The 18,296-nt window shown below is 32.8% G+C and overlaps 5 protein-coding genes and 1 non-coding gene across 6 annotated transcripts; 2 read left to right on the forward strand and 4 right to left on the reverse strand.

Moving 5' to 3' along the window:
- Positions 1-2,031: 2,031 nt before the first annotated feature.
- On the reverse strand, positions 2,032-2,516 carry Tsp_00720 (putative ribosomal RNA large subunit methyltransferase J). Its single transcript, XM_003376412.1, has 2 exons — positions 2,340-2,516; positions 2,032-2,217 (listed from the first exon to the last, which is right to left on the reverse strand). Exons 1-2 carry the CDS (start codon positions 2,514-2,516, stop codon positions 2,032-2,034), a joined length of 363 nt encoding a protein of 120 aa, XP_003376460.1.
- Positions 2,517-2,719: 203 nt separating this feature from the next.
- Tsp_00719 (hypothetical protein) lies at positions 2,720-3,410 on the reverse strand. Its single transcript, XM_003376413.1, has 3 exons — positions 3,292-3,410; positions 3,017-3,181; positions 2,720-2,933 (listed from the first exon to the last, which is right to left on the reverse strand). The coding sequence occupies exons 1-3, from the start codon at positions 3,408-3,410 to the stop codon at positions 2,720-2,722; spliced, it is 498 nt and encodes a 165-aa protein (XP_003376461.1).
- A 406-nt stretch (positions 3,411-3,816) lies between these two features.
- Tsp_00718 (ubiquitin fusion degradation protein 1-like protein) lies at positions 3,817-8,341 on the reverse strand. Its single transcript, XM_003376414.1, is given in 16 exon segments — positions 3,817-4,029; positions 5,104-5,164; positions 5,219-5,316; positions 5,379-5,411; positions 5,424-5,534; positions 5,549-5,662; positions 5,731-5,803; positions 5,859-5,989; positions 6,047-6,174; positions 6,288-6,320; positions 6,371-6,500; positions 6,639-6,680; positions 7,479-7,910; positions 8,105-8,137; positions 8,194-8,237; positions 8,302-8,341. 16 exon segments carry the CDS (start codon positions 8,339-8,341, stop codon positions 3,817-3,819), a joined length of 1,716 nt encoding a protein of 571 aa, XP_003376462.1.
- Positions 8,342-10,566: 2,225 nt separating this feature from the next.
- On the reverse strand, positions 10,567-13,516 carry Tsp_00717 (RMD5 protein). Its single transcript, XM_003376415.1, has 11 exons — positions 13,503-13,516; positions 13,220-13,268; positions 12,285-12,438; positions 12,074-12,222; positions 11,702-11,845; positions 11,542-11,642; positions 11,325-11,491; positions 11,091-11,256; positions 10,922-11,024; positions 10,704-10,858; positions 10,567-10,630 (listed from the first exon to the last, which is right to left on the reverse strand). The coding sequence occupies exons 1-11, from the start codon at positions 13,514-13,516 to the stop codon at positions 10,567-10,569; spliced, it is 1,266 nt and encodes a 421-aa protein (XP_003376463.1).
- A 1,420-nt stretch (positions 13,517-14,936) lies between these two features.
- On the forward strand, positions 14,937-17,185 carry Tsp_00716 (triacylglycerol lipase superfamily). Its single transcript, XM_003376416.1, has 4 exons — positions 14,937-14,941; positions 15,172-15,743; positions 15,840-16,194; positions 16,258-17,185. Exons 1-4 carry the CDS (start codon positions 14,937-14,939, stop codon positions 17,183-17,185), a joined length of 1,860 nt encoding a protein of 619 aa, XP_003376464.1.
- Positions 17,186-17,679: 494 nt separating this feature from the next.
- Positions 17,680-17,752, forward strand: Tsp_00715. Its single transcript has one exon. It is a non-coding gene; the product is annotated as a tRNA-Arg (tRNA).
- Positions 17,753-18,296: the final 544 nt, after the last annotated feature.

An 18,296-nucleotide genomic window follows, 5' to 3' on the forward strand; every position in this document is an offset into this window, starting at 1 on the left:
TAAAATATAGAATAATGATACAAATTATTTTCGGGAATGCTGATCATGAAAAAGTATAAACTTCACCACAAATAATATATTTAAATAAATAGAATTTCAATGAATGAAAAAACTTCAAACAAACAATAAAATTTTGGAATAATAAATATTTCCATTTTTTATGTTACGTCACTATTATTAAAGTTACGTAATCCTAAATGGAATATTTGAACCAATGAAATGAAAAAATATTACAGCTAATCACAACTGAAGAGTTTGAATCAATGAGCAATTAGACAAGGAAAACCAATACGACAAAGACTTCACGGCCCAATAAAATGAAAACCAATACGACAAAGATTTGACGGTCCAATAAAATAGCGTGGGCAAAGACCAATAAGAGGAAAGTGGGACCGAGTAAAACCACCCCGTAATAAAATCACCTTCACCACCAACACATGGTGTGAAAGAAAACGTGAGCAATTTTTTGACAAAGGCGTATGCGTAAAAACTTGCATAAAATTTGTTGAATTATGAGCATACATGTAATGTGAGCACTGACGCCATTTGTGAGCCATAAATTAAAACCGTAGACGCCACATTCTACATTTTGCAGACGGATTATCGATTTTCCTACATCTTTTTGGGAAATTAATGCTTCTTGTATCTTGATACTTCGACTGAATCGAGATAACAAATTTGAACAAGCAAAAAATTCAGTAAAAAACCATAAGAGAGGGTTGACATTTATGATGTCAATCGGGCCCTGTATGGATCAGGAAATTTTCTTTTCTTTTACTATTCCTTCTTCTCTTTATGTCTGCTAATTCTGAATTGCGTCTTGTAACCAATCGTTGCGGTAAACTGTCCTTTGTTTTTGAAAGAAAGGCATATAAACTGAAACATACTGGCAAAAAAAAGAAATATTTGGGATGTTCCAAAGTACATACTCAATGTACAACATGTGTCCATTGTTATTAAGGAATAGTTTATTTTGGTATAGAATAAAATAGGATGCAGGAATGAAATGTGTAGAAATTTAAAAGTTACGGCCATTATTAGTCAGAAAGATCGAGTTGAAAGGTTCCCGATGGATTCACCATTTTACTGAATTTTATTAAAAAACTAATTTTAATTAATTTCATAAAATAAGTACATTTAAATAGTAATTTTTTATATAAACTGAATATCAGAAAACTTATCATTAAAAAGAAACCAAATGTTGACAAATAAAATTCATCACAACGACAACCAGTGAAATTCAGCTGCGCGATGACAAACATTCATCAAAACGACAATCAATGAAGGCTAGTCAGCTTGAAAGTCAATGAATTTTATAACCAATCGAATTTTGATGGGGCATGCTTTTGATGGGAAAAAGGAATCTACCCTATTGTATCTTCTTTTTTTTTATTTAAATATTTACTATATTAAAAAATATTATCACATATGTTTTGTAATAATAAAATATATTTATGCATTTTCTCAATATATTTTATTTAATAAAATTTTTACATAATTGAACTTGATTTTTCTTTACATTACAGTGTATATTATCTGAATGATAATTGATAAATGCACATATTATTTGCTAGATAAGTTTGTTTTTTGTTACCTGAAAAATATTTATTACCAAATGTTATGGGAAAATGATTATTACCAATTTCATTATTTCTGAATGAGAAGTTTGTTCTTAATTACTAGTAAAGAGATTTGCATTAAAAAATGAAATTGTTCATAATTTTTACCATTCAGTTTGTTCATATTTTTACTTAGGAAATATCATTTTCTGTTATTAATAAATATATTTCACATTATACAATTTGGAGACTTGTTTTAAAAAAACCGTTCATGAATTTCGTATCATGTTTGTTTCGTATTTCAGTTGATCTGTTGAATTAAATGCCCAGCTTTGTTGTTTAAGTTGCAAAAAACAAAAAAAGAAAAGGAAAGAAAAAGTTGGTTAGTTAGTTAGTTAGTCGGTTCGCAGACAAGTGTCACGCGAGCACGTGACGTCAAAGAATATTTTCATAATTGTTCTTGTACAGCAAATTATGGACAGTTGGGATTCGAGTGTGTTGGACGCGGTCGTGAAGGATCGATTCGAATTTTTGAACGATGCTCTTCGACCGTCGGTGAATATGCCGATGTCGAATAAAATTGCCAACGCTGCCGAGGTGTTGGCTCGTTTGGAACAAGTTGAACGGATGCTGAATTTGTCGTTTCAGCAGACGGTTGCTTCAAAGTCGAAGGAAGCGGCTAGTCATTTGGCGGCAAAGTTGGAAGATTTGAAAATCGAAGCTTCGCGGATTCAGGGGAAAATTTGGGATTGTGGAAAAGAGGTACAGGAGTGCAATGACAAAAATGCGCACATACTGGAAGAATTGTTGGCACTGCACCGGGAAAAGGTGGAGCTGACTGTGCTGCAGAAGCGTTTCGATGACGAAGAAGAATGGCGGACGTTGGTTGAAGAAGTGGACGGCATTTTCAGCGCCGGACAGTTGGCCAGCATGACGGACCACGTTTTGAAAATGCATCAATTTGTCAGTCGTAGTGGGATGGATGAGCAGGATCACAAGCGACAAAGCTATTTGGACAGTTTGAAAGATCAACTAATTTCGGCGATCACGCCCAACGTGATCGCGGCTTTTCACCAGCGTGCTGTTGAATCATGCCACGATTATGCCGGCATTTTCAAATCGCTCGGTCGTGACAAAGATTTCGAGTCGATATTTTTCAGCTACATCAAGCGTGATTTTGGCAAAATTTGGTCGTCAATTTCTTGGAATGAAATCGACATTGCAGACTTGTTGAAACGTCTTCTCGACTTGTTGGTCAACGCCTGGCAGGACAGTTCTCGTTTGGTTGGTCCAGTGTTGTCCAATGCGGATGATCTGATTTGCGCTGCTCTTTCGGAATCTTTTCCAATTCTCCAACCGTCATTGGAAAGTCTACTGGAAAATTACCATTTCAACGATACTGCACAACAATGCACGACGAAATTGTTGCTCAATTTGAAAAGTATGCTTGAACAGACTGCAAATTCTGTGAGCTTGTATTTCGGCGATGCCAAACAAGAGACCAAGTTCCAATTGGGCAAAAAGCTGTTGGCTGAATTTGTACCTCTGCTGATTCGCTACAGGCAGGATGAAACGAGCTATTTGCTGTTCGAGGTGAACAAATTTGAATTCGAACGCACCGCCTGGACCACTTCAGCGCCAGCGATGTTCACGTTGCTCAGCGAAGCTTCGGAAAGAAGCCGCATATTGCTCGGCAAGTTCTCTTTGCCGTTATTGGTGCGTTCCATTGAACCGGCTCTGCTGAATTACACGGCCAGAGTTGATCAGCTTTTCGACCAGCTTGACAACAAGACGAACAAGCATTTCGACATTTGGCTGAAATTGTTCAGCTTTTGTGGAAAACTTTGGCATTTGACATTCAAATTGGAAGATACGTTGAAAGCAGACTGGCAACGGATGATCACGGACGACCACAGGCAGGATAAATCCCTTTACGAACTGGTGATTGAAGAAAGTGGTTATTTTTTGGAAGAGAGCAAAAAATTGATGAACAACATCGTTGTCGAATCAGTGTTGTTGGGTCAACTTTTGCCCGAATATGAACGTCGTTTGCGACAATTGACCAGTCGAGCTTTGAACATTGCTTGTGTGAAGCTTTTCGAACCGGTCGATCGGATTTTGAATCCCGTTGCAAAATTACCCGTTTGGATGGAAGAACAGACATTCGATTTGCCAAATTACAGCCTAGTACCTCAAGAATATGTGACCGCACTTGGTCAGTATTTGATGACGCTTGCCAACAAATTGGAACCGTTGCTTAATTCCGATGTTGGTTCTGAAATGGCTTTGTCGTTGAAATGGCAAATGGGCAAATTTGACAACATGCGACAGGTGAAAAGTTTCGATCCAGAATCTGAGGCTCGACTCTGGTTGGAATGGATATTTGGGGAAATTGTAAGTCGATTTGTGCGAACAGTTCAACAAGTGCCGAAATTTGCACTGAATGGTCGAAAGCAGCTAATAGTCGACGCTGAATGTCTGTGCAACGTTATTGAAGATTTCGGTGTTGACGTTCCGGATAAGCTGAATGATTTTATCGGAAAACTTCGTGATGAAATTACATATTCATAAATTTCAAATATTCTTAAAATGATGCAGTTTTTTTGATTGTGATTTTTATACACTATTCTATTAAATGCTTTTCTTTTGTTATGTAATTAATTTTTTGACTATTTTCGCAATTTTTAATACAACTGTCATTGTCATTGTTAAGATAAAAATTTTATTAGCAGTTCCATTGTGCTGAAGGGATGTTGTCAAATTGTTTGATAAACATTATTAACTTAAAGTTATTAAAATTGATTACAATTTGATAATTATTATCTTTCATTTCGATTACGAATTTTATAACTTTATTAATTTCTATTTGTTCTTTCAAGAGAAGCTTATTTCTTTTTCTCCAATAATTTTTGATGATTTCTGTAATTATGAATGTTTACATTAAATTTCTACAAAATGTAAAACATGATCCAGCTCAGATGCTTCCAGATAAGTTTAAAAAAAAACAAATCAATGTTTAATCGGTTTTTTTCTGCAACTTTTCTTGACAATGAAGATATACAGTTTTACAAAATAACTTGAATTTTTACAAAAAAAATTTCATATAAGAAAAAACAAAAGATTATTACTAATCTTTGGATTCAATTGAAAAAAAGTAATTTTATTTTCAGGCTATGAATTTTTTATAAGCACCAAACTGATAGTTTTCACAGGAACATTTTCATAAAATGTGAATTTAAATTGTGAAAAAAACCAAATAATAATATAGATTCCTTTTTGTTTTAAATTTAAAATATAAAGAATTTTACTTGTTCAAAACATTGCAAAATATGTTTTCGTTTACTAATAAATTTTTTCAAGTAATAATAATAATACACTTATGCATACATGAATGCAATTATTTGAAAATTCATTTCAAGCTATGACCTTCTCCTTTGAAAATTCTTCCTTCACTCGTTATCTCATTTCTTTTAGGTTTCTGCTTAAAAATCATTTCACATAATCAAGAAAAAAATACGAAAAAAATTCTAAAACAAAAATGAACCTCAGCTGAAAGTCGATGAAATCGAAGTTTGTTGTAATCGAAATTGCAATCTGCATCATATCTAAATAAATAAAATGAAACAAAATCCAAAAATGTAATTATGCAAAAATTAGACAACTCAGAAACGCTCGTAACGTCAGTATCCGTTGTCAACCGCAACTGCTTATGTGGCCTTTCTTTACCGTCCAAGCGAAAAGCTTTACCAGGGAAAGCCTGAAAAAAAACAATTTTATTCAACATTAATAATAAATAAAACGTTTTCGACAAAAACATACCGTTGAATTTTCTACATGAGGCAAAGACGGAGCCTAAATTTAAACTGTAAATATTTTATAATTATAAAAAATGATAAAATTAAAACTTGCCGGTAAACAAAGTGCTGCTGAAGTGGAAGTCGATTTTGGTTGATCTTCTGGAACATCGAAATCCACCTAAAATTATTTACCAAGTATTCATCTGTAAAACACACCGATTTAGCTGACCGACGAACATTAATGTCACATTCAATTATAGAAACAGCATCGGTTGGACGAAGCTCTTGTACCAAAAATTCCATTACCTGATTACAATGAAAATCATGTTAAAACCATTTTTCCTTATTTTTCTTTCATTTTTAGAAAACCTTACTTTGTCATTATACTCGATCGCTATCATGTCACCTTTTGTCAAACAGGCATAATTTCGAAGTTTCAATTCCAAGCTAAAATTACCAAACACGCATGAATATGTGCAGAAAAAATGAAACTGAAACTTACAGAACGCTTGGATTTGCCAAACCAACAAATCGAGAATCCTGAGGCTTCAACTTTACGTACGTACCAACAGGCAGATCTACCGATTCTATTTGGATCATGTCACCTTCGCATAACAATAAGTTGCGCATCATCTGAAAAGATAAATGACAAAAATTAGAGATAAAAATTCAATGCATAAAGAAAAATACCCAATGTGGAATGTAGCATTTTCCTTCTTCCTGGTGAAATTCCAAAACTCCACAATGTGTGCTACGCTTCACATCTTTGTTAGAGTTAGTAATTTTGAATAACATAGGATATGAAATGTGTAGTCGTGCTGTAAAACATTAAAATTTCTCAAAAATATACAATACATCTAACTGTATAAAAAGTGCTTTTTTAAAATTACAAATTCGCACAATTCAAAAGTTGAAAGTTTTCACTACTTACTTAGCCAATCCAATGCACTGTGCGGTAATAAAACTGAAATAATACATTTTAAACTCTTCAAGACATAAAATGCCGTGCCGTACCTTTTCCTCCATAATCTATATTACGGGTTCGCTCTATTGATACAGAAGAGGGACACATCGCCACAGAAAAACAACGATAACGTGTATTATATGGACGAATTTCTTGCGGAAATAAGGCTGTCAAATCAAACTAAAATATCACTCTACTTATTATTGGAATAAAAATCTACTGTTAAATGTAAAGATAAATTTAATCCTAGATTATAAAAAAATAAAAAATTCTGATCATCAGCTATATCCATCACAATATACTGCACCAAATACTTACCATGGTGCTTTCTGCTCCAAACACTGGCAATGCTGAAACAGCCTAAACTAAGCCTAAACCAACAAAACAATTTAAGCTTATAAAATAATCAGCAAAACGAGCGTTGTCTAATCACTAAAAGTTCAAAGCAGCAAATGTGTTTAATATTTCAAAATAACATGCACACAATTTACTAAGCAAAAAATGTTTAAAACAAAGCTCCAGCAAAGATGGAAAAAAATTCAATTTTATGAAATATCAATTATTTAATATTATGAAAAATAGTAACAAAATTTTTCATCAGTATGAAATATTCTTCTGCATCTATAAAATTACATAAATGATGTAAATTATTTAACCGTTTGTTTTATATTCATCCAATATATATTTATGCAAGAAAAAGCAATTTAAAAGAATTTTTACTAAAATTACTTTACACATAAAATACAGTATTCACGCATTAAAATAGTTCGCAAGGTTTATAAAATAGAATTACAAGTACAGTAATACCTTATTTCATGTTTTATTAATATGATCGTTTTGCTCTTTTAAATATTACAAAGTTGATGGACGATGCTATTTCAGCTAAAAGTTTTAGTAATTTAATCGAAAATTTACAACATTCTCCGTTCAAAAACCAACAAACTTGAATTGTTTCAGAAACACTAATTTATTACACCGATTACTGATAGTAGCAATAGTAGATTTTAAGTATTTAGGCTATCACTGTTTGAGAAAATTGTTTCTGAATTTTCCGATTTCAAATAAAGGAATACAAGATGAAAAACAGAAAAATCACAATGATCAAAATGATAGAATGAAAAACAGAAAAAATTAAAGTTTTTCCCTATCGGTGATTACTCGCATAATCGCGCCGTCGCCTGCTTTTCCAAAAACAATTTTATGCCAAAATAATAGTGCCGGCGAACTTCCATCTTGGCCAAATTCAAACCCTTTGTAAATATATTTCATCAATATGTCTAGTTGATCTACATCCAGATTGTTGACAGCTTTTTGCACATCTGATTGCTTAAAAGAGCAAAGAACTCGAATTACTAGCTGAGTGCATTTGTCTTTAGATTCCTGACTTTTGCTTCTAAAAGGAGGATTTTTCAAACACGCCTGTAAGGCTTCAGATAAACGATTGTTATGCAACAAATTGTTTATTGCAGATTCATTTGGTCCAACATAAGCAGTTTCCACATCGGCTTCGTCACCAAAAATTTCTTCATTTTGCACGTCAACATCAATATTTCGAAAAGAAGTGTTCAGTGTATTCTTCGCCATGTTATGCTAAAAGAATCAATTAATCACAACTGAAAATGAATAAAGAAATCACATCATACAAATACTTCAATAATTTTACTGCTTTATATATGCATATCAATATTCAAGAATAAATGAGTAAAAGTTTTCTACTGATTCAAATAAAATCTTCGTGAAAAAAAACTAATTTAATATAACATAAAATATATAAATAAATAAACGATTTTATGTCCTTCAGAAATTACACACCTCAGCTGGAATTATACAAAAATATCAAAAAGCATTGTAAAATAATGAGTAATTCACCAACAACATCTTTCAGTACTTTAAATGGTTGAAGAAAATTAATTGATTCTAAAAACAAGTAAAACTATTAATTATATTAAACACTACAATAAATCTCTTCAAATAAAAAAACTTAAACCATTAAAATTACATTTCACATCGCTACATGACATTTTACATTAAAAAAATAAAAATACCTGTGCAAATTACTTGTCAATTTTTAAAGTCGATATTTTCAATAAGTAATAATTATGCCTTGAAAATTATAACTTTAACTGATGCATTTAAAAAAATTATACGTTATCATTATTCATATTTCAGTATTTTGCATATGTACCGTAATATTAAAATAAAAAAGGTATAATTTTCTGCAATTTACGATCTTTACAAAAGAAATAATTGATACTGTCTTTTGAATATATATTTTTTTCAATTACTCAATTAAATAAAATATCTGATTAAACTTTTATTATTAATGCGAATTTCATTTCATCTGCTATTATTGTATTATTTGCAGAGCAGTTTTTCATCAAAATAATTTGTGCATTTAAAATTAAATTAATATTTGAAAAAAATACAATTGAAATATCATCATGCTAGCGATGATGATTTTATTAGGAGGACATTTTTGCAAATGAATGACATAAGAGAACAAGCTGAAATAATTTGAAAAATATAAATTATAAATTTTGAAATTTGTAGTTGATCAATTTATAAAATACAATCCTTTTGTTTATGCATGTTTTTCATGAAGTATATTTGAAAAAAAATGTTTCAGATGTGTAGCAAATGACTACAGAAAAATTACTACTTGATATTCATATTTAATACAACTTTGTTTACATCGACTAAATGTCAATACAGTTGTGTTGTTTGGGCTGTGATTGATTTTGTTGCAGTGGAATTGAATAGACTAGAATAATTTTAAATTATGAAATTTTGTTACTATAAATTTGTTATAAAAATAAATTTAAAAAATCTATATGTAAAAATTTGTTAATTAATAATTGTCATTTGGTCAATTGTAGTAATTTCATTGTTTTATATCGTAATTTTGTTCAATGAAATATGGTTTCAGCGTCATGACCTATTTCTTCGCTTGTACTGGCCATTTTGGGCAATTGCGTCATTCATATTTGGCGGCCTGTTGATTCGTGAGGTGTTTTTTATATGCTTACTATAAGAAGAAATTGATTGATGAGTATATTTTGATTGAACCAATTCATCGATGATTGCCGGCAGTGCTAATGTTGAAAGCAATCCAAATAGTTCTTGGCTGTCGACGCGTGGAGCTTGGGCAGCTTATTGTTCGAGCGTTTTTTTGTTGTTCATCTTTCTGTTTTTGGTCGTCTCAGTTCCGACCGACTACGTTTACACTGCCACGAATGTATTGCACAATTTTGTAAGTGAAATTGTTTTTTTTAAATAAATTAAAAAATTAACAATTATACACACACATGTACAACAGGCGATGTATATAATCATGCATCAAATCAAAGGAGCACCGTGGTTGGCAGTTGATCAGGGCGAATGTAGACGATTGACGTTTTGGGAACAAATCGATTCCGGCGTGCAGTTCACCGCTACCAAGAAGTTCATGAGCGTGTTCCCGATATTATTGTAAGTTATAATTTTATTAATATGATCCAAAATTGTCACTTCATTTTTTTTCAATTGAAACGTAACAATTTTTGATGTTTCAACAATTAATGACAGCTTGATCGCTGTTGAAGCTTTCCAACTTGACGTGAATGATTGCCGTTTGACACCAATTTGACATCTATATGATTTGTATCTTTATAATAATAATAATAATACTCTTGCACTGTTGTGTTCATTCCTCACATGACAGTTTTGCATATGATGACTGTCCATAAAATTTGCAGAATTGTTTCTTTGTAGATTTCTCATCACAAACATTGCCAATAACTACAAGTTCGATCACTTCCTTGTGAATTTGTTGTCATTGTTGGTTGTACTGTTGCCAAAGTCGCCACAATTTCACAAAGTTCGTGTTTTTGGAATCAACAAATATTAATTAATCAACGTCAATTAAAGAAGCGCCCTAAAATTTTTCCTGTTCTCTCGTTGGTTTGTTTTGTAACTGAAGTCACGACAGATGTTCGAGTTCACAGATGAAAAAAGAAAAAGGTATATTATTATTGAAAATTTTTTGTACGTTCGAATAAATAAAAATATTATTACTTTCAACAGATTGATTGCGCGTGGTATTAAAAAATGAGAAATATTTCTTCAGCATTTTCACTTTATGATATAAAAATAAGCATATCAGGAAAATGGTACGCATTTTAAAAAGAAAATTACTTAAAATAGTCAGACTGCAACAAAAACTGCAAACGAGTTATGTGCAAGTCAGAAAAATACAACAGTGATTTATTTAAAATCGCAAAATTCTTGTTTTGGCAACTGTCGACTCTTGGGGACAATACGGACATTTCAATCTGAATATGAAATTTTGCTCATTATTATACATTTTTCAGCTGTGTCATTTTTAAAAGCAAAAAAAAGCATTACCGCTCATGCAATACTAGTCGATTCATTGCTTCTTTGGAAATGACGTGACCGCAAACAAGGCGAACAGGCGGATTAACTTCAGATGTTTGTTGTCTCAAAATTGGGCAAGAAAATACAGAATGATACTGGGGAAGGCCGTTTAAATCGACTTCGATCTGAATTTCGAGGAAAAAAAATTTCTTTTTTAACAGCAAAATTAAATTTTAATTTATTCATACCGGAAGTTCATCCACTTGCCCAAAAAATTCCATCACTTGACCACTTTTCATAACTTTATTCAAATGTAACAATGCCGGTACAGCTCTTGTGCCAGCTTCCAAACTGAAAAAAGAACATCATCAATATTTAATTCAAAAAACAGCATGCTACACGTCAACTTTCGCTTACATTATACCCAACGGATTACTTGTTGGAATTTTGTACACTTTGCACCAATCTTTCACAAACATCTCCTGAACTTCATCCCAGTTATCATCAGAAAAGAAGTGCTTGTAAGTGGATGTTGCAAGCGCCGGTTGAGTAAAAATTAAACAAGCCATCAGCGATTGTACCTCTGTACACAAACAAATATTTAAATAAAAAAAACAATATGCGAATATATTAAAATCATTAAACTCACACCTGCAGAATGACGACAAGAAAAGTGTTGAAAGACGCGAGAAAATTCCAAAGCTTCTTGCTTGTCATCTCCACCTTTTCTCAATAATTCAACATACTGGAGACGCAAAAGAGAAAATTCCAAACAGCTGTCAATTTCGTCCAAACGACTCTTATTGCTTCGGGCCCAACTGTTGAAGAAAATGAAAATTAAATTACAAATTTCCTTGTTCATCATTACTTTAAAGCCGGAGTAACGTTTCGAACTTTCAATTGATCCAAAATAGCAGTCATGTTTGCAAACATATTTCCCTTAACATCACTAAACTGAGATCCAGTTAGCTATAATTGCAAAATAAAATAAAGCAAATTGATAAAGTCAAGAAAAAAACAAATCATACCTCCAAAAGCAGATCTGCTACATCCACCATACCCAATGTTAAGTAATGCTTCGCAATAAGCAAGTCTACGGTTGGTTTTAATACTGCATTAACTTCATAAGATACTTTAGTGAAGTTCAATTCACTTATATCACTTACAAAATGCTAGAAAAAATCGCAATTACATTCTTCATGAAATTACAAAATGTACAAAAAAATATTCATTTTCTAAATTACAATTATCAAAATAAAATTCACCAATAATCAGTGCATACTTATCACATACGGTAAATTATGAGTGTTAGCATAACAGACAATGTTAATTTTAAACAATGAAATTTAAAAACTGAATAAAAATATTCCTTGTAAAGAATTATCATTTTCACCTCTTACCTTGTCTATTTCTCTTCCACATTTTGATACAGTCCCGTGCATTTCACGATGCTCAGAACAAAGTGTTTTAAGCACATCTCTAACTTTTTTAACATACCTTTCGAAAATCATAACGCCAGCAATGCTTAGTGAATTGTCCGGCTCTTCATCTACAAATTTTTCACTTTAAATATAACCACAAAAAAGGAAAAATTGGAACATGTCGCGAAACCTGAGAGAAGTTCCCTACGAAGCGTTTCGCTTTGTTTCGCTAATGCATCTATTGAACTTCGGGAATTTTCAGTAAAATTTTCAAATCCAGTCTGCAGTCGCTTAATTGTTGATTCGACTATTTCTAAGGCATTTGTATCTTCTTTCTTAGACATCTAAAATCATTCCATATTTCCATGAATTGTATACATTAATTTCATATAAATAAAATACAAAAAATACTAAATTTTACAACTGAATTTTGATAGAACATATACATCTTGTGCATGTCAAACACAGATTCTATTCTGAAACACTGTAGAGGTTTCCTAATCATCAATAAGTTTATGAAACAAAACTTAATCTGACTATTAACAAATCAACAAAAACAAAACGATCAAAACAAAAACAGTACAAAAATGCTCATGCAATTAAAAGCAAAATTTTCTTATGAAAACCTAAAATATAATAAAAGTTAACACGATTCAGTAATCGTAGTATACACTACAAATACAGTATTTGGACAAATATTTTGAGACAATCAAGTAAAATCTAACTTTTTTTGTATTCTTTCGCAAATATTTGCAAATTTCATATTCAGCCAAAAATATTATAAATATAATTATATAAAATTATGAACACTGTATTGAAAAACTGAAAAGTTAATTTCGTATATTTATTCTGTAGATTTTTCTGATAAGCGGGATTTATTTATTCATCATATTTTTTTGTTTCTAAGTATAAAAGTCGCTTTTCTTTAAGAAAATACTAATTTTTCAATAGTGACTATTTATTTTTATAATTTTGTATTTTAATTACATTCGTGTGCCTGCATATTCATTTGTACTTATACTGTCATATTTTCTTCAATTGAAATATTAGTTATGTGAATAAATTTGTATTTGTGTTTATGAAATGAATTAACAATTAAACAGTTCACCATACTTAGTTTATAACTTGCGATACATTACATTGTGCAGAAAACTGTAAAATAATACGCCGGCATCTAAATTATTTTTTATTTTACTTATTACAGAAGCGGTATTATTTTATTATTAAATAATTACATTATAATATTTAATCATGTAGAAAGTGCTTTATCATTAATACAAATGCTGTGAAGTGAAAATTTTAATACCGTGTGAAACTACTGAAATCTTGTTTTCAATATTTTCATTTTTAGTATTGTGCCCTCTCAAAAGACTAATTAATTGTGACATAAATACAAAATAATTGTAACTTTGACTGTACCATATCTTCGATGTTTGTAATAATGTTTCACATATAAGACATTTTGATTTCTTGGAAAATTTATAAGATGGCGAAGCGCACATAATTGTTTGTTATAACTTGAAATTCAATATATGAATCGTAATTCTGCTTCCAATGCTTCATTCTGTGCAAGGTATTGTGTTTGAATTAGCATGTTTATTTATTTTATGTCCTTCATAATGCAAGAGCTGCAATAATTTACCTTAAATCTTTCAATATACAGCAACTTTGACATCCAAAATGTTCGTTCTTTGTCCTGGAGATTATTAAGTATGTTATGTACTTGCAATATATATATATATATATATTATTTAAAATTTATGTATTATGCATATATGATTTCAAAGTAATGTTGTCATGTTACCATTTCTTTCGTCATTCTTTTATGATAAGACAATAAGTTTTATGCTTTGAGCGAATAAGCCATCTGTTTATGCTTTGAGCGAAGAAGCCATCTGTTTATGTTTTGAGCGAATAAGGCTCATTTTATTGATAGTATACGTTTAAAAATCATTGTTCTCTGCACTGCATCATGTTGCTAATTGAAAATTGTGTTAGATTGTATCGCTAGTAGATTATATTAGTGTAGTATTATTCATCAGTGGTAGTATTTTTAATATTTAATTTTTATATTTAAATTTATATAAGAATACACAGTCTTTTATGTTTCATTGACAGTGTAAAGTAATACATTGTTTTATATACAAAATGATAGAAATAAATAAATCATAGTGATTTTATTTTCTGAATAAACTAAGTTCCAATTTAAGAATTTAAACTTTTTGAACATCTTAATTTACTTCTTTCTAAAATTGTATGATCCGCGTTGAAACAAGAATGGTAAATTTTTGATTTTAATATTATAAGTTACCGATCACTGTCATGTGAGAACTGCTGAGATGATCATGTTGAGACCTGTTTGCACCTTTACAATTAAAATGTGACCATCCTTCAAGTACATACATTAAAAGAAAGCTTTTAAATGTGCATTACAACCCTGTTTTATTGAAATCCATGAATCAAGAATGTTAGCTTGGCTAATCTATTTCATTCAGATTCAAAAAGTGAAATACAGTTTTTTCTAAATTTCGAGCGCGGCTACTATTCATGGCATATTCTTTGCAGAAAACAGTGATGAATTAGAAAAATATCACAATTTAAAAATATAACATAATTTCAACTTCTGATTCTTAATTTCAAACAACGTTTTAATAATTTATGTGAATTACTGAAATTGGGATAAAGGATGTCTTTATGTATATTATATTCATACTGTATATTAATGAAAATTAAGAAGAATGACTAATGATAGGATATAAATGTTTATTTTAGAAAGGAAGACATTGCATTTTTGTGGCAGGTAGTCTTGGTCAGTCTATTGCTGTTTTTTTCAGTCTATGTAATGGAGTAAGTTCGATGATTTTCATTTTGTGTAAATATTGCAAATAATCCAATATGCCTGGAATGCATATGTTTGGTCGGCGCTGGGCTGTCGCTACTGACGACTTTGTATTTCCAGCGCTGACTGAGGCTGTGCTTCGTTTTTCATGGTGAGTGTTTTGCCGTCAAAAAAGCAATTATTTTCTTGATAATTATAATTTAAAAAAATTTGTTACGCAGTTGTGAATTAATTTCAGGTTTGTTATTACTGTAGCAATATTTACTGCTCACAAAGAAGACAGTTGCCCAATGGCTGGCCGTTTGAACTTGTTCATTATCACGTCGTTCGTTTACAATTTGATACTTGTAGTTTATTGTTTGCACTTGGCTTATGCGAGTAGTCGCGGCGGTGTGTTGAATTGCATGGCTAGGAGTGGCGTGGTGAAAATTCTCAGCTGTCGATTGCCTCTCACAGTGTTGGAAGCTTGTTGGGCAATTGTTGGCGCAGTCTGGCTGTCACAAGCTGATCAGACAGGCACTTGTGATCCGTCATTTTTGTTTTTCATTCGCTTCGCCGTCTATGGCTGTTGGTTTTTGCTCGGCTTGATGTTGGTCAGTCTTTTGCTGGTGTTCGACCCTGTGGGTCATTTTCATTATGGGGATCTTCGTTTGGTCGACCATGCGCAGAAAGTTTGGCGTCGGCGTTTTCAGACCATCTTTTGCTGTTTCGGTCGGAATGATCGCATTAAAGTCGCTTTCGAAGATACTGCTGAATTGTTGAGTAGCCTATTTGGCGACGTTGATCTTGTACTTACGGATATTTGGGCAGGTGATTTGTTGAAGTTGTTTTTGTTATTTTTGAATCGATTATTCAATTAATCGATCAAATTTGAAATTGTTGAACAAAAACTGCTGCTTACTGTAGGCTTGATATTGCTGGCCGATGAGAGGAACAATCTGCTCCGGACCCGTGAACTGAAAAGCGAGCCGACAGTTCCACTTCCGGGCTGGATGAACGTGGAACAAGCGCTTCGATTTGCCCAATTTGCGGTCGGTGTATACGGGTGGCCGTATTTTGTTTGCAGTTCTGCGTACAGCATCAGACCGTTGTGCAGTCTGATGCGGCGCTTGTCCTGCTTCCACCGATGCCGGTGCGATTCGACGCTCGTGATGCAGGACAATTGTTGCCTGTGCAATACGTCGGCGTTTCTCCTGCAGACCGGCTTGGTCGAGACGGATCTGTTCTACGTCAGCTTTCACAACGAAGTTTGGGAAACGCCGTTCGTAGCTTGCATCGACCACACAACAAGAACGGTGGTAGTCGCGATCCGAGGTTCGTCCAGCTTGAGGGACGCGTTCACTGACCTCTGCTTGAACGAGGACTGCTTGCAACTGGACGCAGCCGATTCTTACCAGAGTTCCACCGGCACCGACACCAACAGTGTGTTGGTGCACCGTGGAATTTTGCGCAGCGCTCGCTATGTCCATCAGAAGCTCACCGCCGAGAACGTTCTGGAGGACTTGTTCGTCCTGCAGCCGGACTACGAGCTAGTGTTGACGGGGCACAGTTTGGGTGCCGGCGTTGCGGTCGTTGTGGCCATGCTCCTGCGGCCCAAGTATCCGAAATTGCGTTGTTTCGCCTACTCGCCGCCGGGATGCGTGATCGACCGAACCTCTCTTGCCTACACGAAGCAGTTTGTGTGCAGTGTAATTGTCGGCGATGATTTGGTGCCCAGGTTGTCTTTCCAGTCGCTGACTGAACTCAAAGCCGCATTGATGGAAGTGTTGCAGTGCAGTAACAGGCCGAAATTCGACATACTAGTCAAAGGTATTTTTCGTTGGGCTTTTGCACCACGATCAACGCGACGCACAGTGCTTGTCGACGACCAGGAAGCGATTGTTGGATTTGATGCAACATTCAAATCTGCTCACGAAACTGATCAACAACAACAACGGCAACGGCAAGATCAAGACAGAAATTTTGAAGAAACCGACCCTTCTCAGCCGTTGATAGCAAACTCAGTCCGTTCGTCGACTGTCATCAATAATGATACTGGTGGTGATTCAGAGCGAGCCATTTGCAGAACGTCTCTCTGCTGTCCAGGTAGAATATTACACCTACCATCTGCCACAAGTGTTGCCACTCAAGTTGAAGAATACGACGTCGATGCGTTGAAAGAAATTCGACTTACCAGTTCCATGCTGGCCGACCACATGCCCCACTCAGTACTAGCCGCTTTACGCGCGGTAGTCGCTCGGCAAAATCTCTAACTAGTGTCTTTCTGTTCATCTCTTTTCTCATTCTTCAGTTGAAGTGATGATATTTTGTGTTGTTTCTTCAGTTCAGTAATAATAAATTACATTTTCTCATTGTCGCTGAATGTTCAAGTTATTCGATTAAATATCTTTTCCAAATTTCATGTTGCAAAATAACATTAATAATTCATCGAATATGAAAAACCGCAATACATTTGATTACAAAACATTAACAACTTGCACATCAAAAACAGCATTACCGTACATAGGTATTTATTTATTTATTTAATTTCATGTGATAAGAATATTTCTCATATAATTTTCATGCAATTTACAGGATATATAAGGTCGAAAATAAAAAACTATAAAAACAACACGAATTGGTAAGTTATCTTATAAATAAAATTAATTTTTTAATTATGATAAGTTTGAAACGAAAATTTAGGCGAAATACATATTTAATAATTTGTATTATATTTATTTAGTAAATAATGAGCATATCGTAACAAGCCCTTGTGGCCTAATGGAGAAGGCGTCGGTCTCCTAAACCGAAGACTGCGGGTTCGAGTCCCGCCAAGGGTAATAAGCTTTCTTGAAGAGCAAATTCTTTTACAACTAAATTATTCCGTTGTTTTCGTTTTCAGAATTGATAAAATAAGATGCTGCAATTACCCCAATCAACTGCAATATAAAATATTACTGAATATATATATATATATATATGTATACATCATTAGACTTTTACGATAAACTGTTGAAGCTTGGATATATTAATGAAAACTGATATATTTTGTTTCAAGCATCAATCCATTCTGTCATGTTCTTCAAATTGGAAATTGTTTTGCAGTCAAGCATAGCGTTAGTTGGTGTAAGTGATTTCAATGCTATTAGTTAAACATAATCATATTTAACTTTTTGAATTACTTTTGTTTTTTATTATTCTTCAATATTTTTCAACGGATATTTTGTTTTTAAAATAAGATTATCCATCTTTAATCCAAAACAATAAATAATTTTGATGCTTGAGATGTGCATTTGATTTGACATGTGTTTTTCAAATGTTAACATGTATATATTGGGTGAATTATTTTTTCCTCTACTGCTGAAATATTCGCAACATGCTGTT

This window comes from Trichinella spiralis (assembly GCF_000181795.1).
Source record: "Trichinella spiralis strain ISS 195 chromosome Unknown Scfld4, whole genome shotgun sequence".
Classification (NCBI taxonomy): Eukaryota; Metazoa; Nematoda; class Enoplea; order Trichinellida; family Trichinellidae; genus Trichinella; species Trichinella spiralis.